This window comes from Crocuta crocuta, unplaced genomic scaffold (assembly GCF_008692635.1).
Source record: "Crocuta crocuta isolate KB4526 unplaced genomic scaffold, BGI_CrCroc_1.0 scaffold1944, whole genome shotgun sequence".
In the NCBI taxonomy this organism is placed as follows: domain Eukaryota; kingdom Metazoa; phylum Chordata; class Mammalia; order Carnivora; family Hyaenidae; genus Crocuta; species Crocuta crocuta.
This window is the reverse complement of record NW_027528394.1, coordinates 31,655-33,523: the sequence shown is the minus strand read 5'-3', so window position 1 is coordinate 33,523 and position 1,869 is coordinate 31,655. Positions and strand designations below refer to the sequence as shown.

The following is a 1,869-nucleotide window of genomic DNA, read 5'->3' as shown; positions in this document are numbered from 1 at the left end:
TGAGCCAGGCCCCGCTCCCCCCCCGCCATGAAGGCTCGCCAGGTCCCCGTAGCGGCATTGTGCAGCTGCGGCCGCCCAGGCACTACCATAGTCCAGAGGGTTTTCCAGCTTGATTCGGGCATGAGGATGGGGAGAGGGCGGAGGGGGCGGCGGCCCGGCCAGGGAGAGCTGAAAGTTGTAGTAGTCGCGACTCTGATAAGCTGCCGCTTCATCTAGTGTCCCAGACTTGTAGAGAGAAAGGGTGGAGGGGATCTCAAGTGTTCCAGAGCCCCCTGCCTCACTGCTGCCAGAACAGCCCAGGCTGTCGCCGTCCAACCCTTTGGCATAACCTGTCTTGAAAGGGGAATACTCAGCAGTTTCTTCGGTGCCCTTGCTTGGGCCGTCATCCAGCACAGAACCTTTGCATTCGGTCAGCGGGGCGCAAGGACACACAGGGGGTGGACCTCCCAGGAGTGGGGCATACATGCAATCTCCCCGAAGCTGCTCCCCAGGACTCAGATGTTCCAATGCCTCCACACCCAAGCCCATGGACACTGACACTGCCTTACACAACTCCTTGGCGCTGTCTGAGATGGTTGAACTGCCCCCTAGGTAACTGTCCTTGGAGGAGGTGGGAGCACCAGCGGCCTCCCTTGCTCTCCCACTGCTGCCGCCTTCGGACACCACCTCCTGCTGCTGCTGCTGCTGCTGCTGCTGCTGCTGCTGCTGCTGCTGTCGTTGCTGCTGCCGCTGCCGCTGCCGCTGAAGGAGTTGCATGGTGCCGGCCTCGCTCAGGATGTCTTTAAGATCGGTAGAACAGCTACTTAAGCCCGGGAAAGTGGGGCCCAGCAGGGACAACGTGGATGGGGCAGCTGAGTCATCCTCGTCCGGTGGTGCTGGCTGCTGCTGCTGCAGCCCCTTGCCGGTGGCTGAAGCAGCTCCAGGCTCTGGAACGCAGCCACTCTCTGGATGGCCCTTGGGCGCTGACTGGTGTTGTGAAGGCTGCTGTTCCTCGTCCAGGGCCAGGTAGCCTGTGGAGCCTCTGCTCTGGTCTTGAGGAGAGCCATCCTCAGGCTGCTGCTGCTGCTGCCGCCGAGGACTGGTTTCCTGGTGCTGGTGCTGCTGCTGGTGCTGGTGCTGCTGCTGCTGCTGCTGCTGCTGCTGCTGCTGCTGCTGCAAACGGGCACCGGGAGGTGCTGCGCTCGTGGCCTCAGGGTGCCTGGGGCCCGGGTTCTGAATTACTTCGCGCACGCTCTGGAACAGGTTCTGGAAAGCTCCTCGATAGGTCTTGGAAGGCGGCCGGGGGTAGACCCTCCCTAGCCCTAACTGCACCTCCATCCTTGAGCTTGCCTGACTCTTCCACCTAATTCCTTTATCTTGTTTCCCCTTCTCCAGCTGAGAAGAGTTCAACAGGCTGTGATGCGGTAGTCGCTGCAGCTAGCTGCCCACCTGTGGGAAGCTCTTGGGAAGAAAACTTGCAGAATAACCATGCAAAAGCACTCTGACAGCCTCAAAGTCTCCCGCACAGGGAAACACGCGCTGGACACGATCTACCCTGCTAGTCTGTTACAGAAATCTTGGGACGGTAGATTCAAAAGATGCCCAAGTCTTGAAGGAAACAAAACAAAAACAAGGAATACCCTCTGCCTNACTGCCATTTCATTGTTTGGTCTCAGGCCCTGCAAACTGGAGGGGGTGGGGATGGCTGCTGCGTGCAGAGGGAGCTGGAAAGGGAATGAGGGGAAACTGGGGGCCTGCCTCGTGTACAGCCTAACTAGCCAGGTCACAGCTGCAGTGCTGAAGCGGTTCACCGGTCGCCTGTCTCCCCAGAACCGTCTTTGTAACTTGCAGCTAGCTTTCCTGCTCAAAGCCAAAGGAAGTTACTTCTCT

The 1,869-nt window shown here is 59.4% G+C and overlaps 1 protein-coding gene across 1 annotated transcript in view; it reads right to left on the bottom strand.

Annotated features, from left to right (window-relative positions):
- Positions 1 to 1,317, bottom strand: part of AR (androgen receptor) — a 182,252-nt gene extending 180,935 nt beyond the window's left edge. Inside the window, 1 exon segment of the mRNA XM_077754245.1 lies at positions 1 to 1,317. This exon segment is cut by the window's left edge and continues 26 nt beyond it. Within this exon segment, the coding sequence (XP_077610371.1) occupies positions 1 to 1,317 (1,317 nt within the window).
- Positions 1,318 to 1,869: the final 552 nt, after the last annotated feature.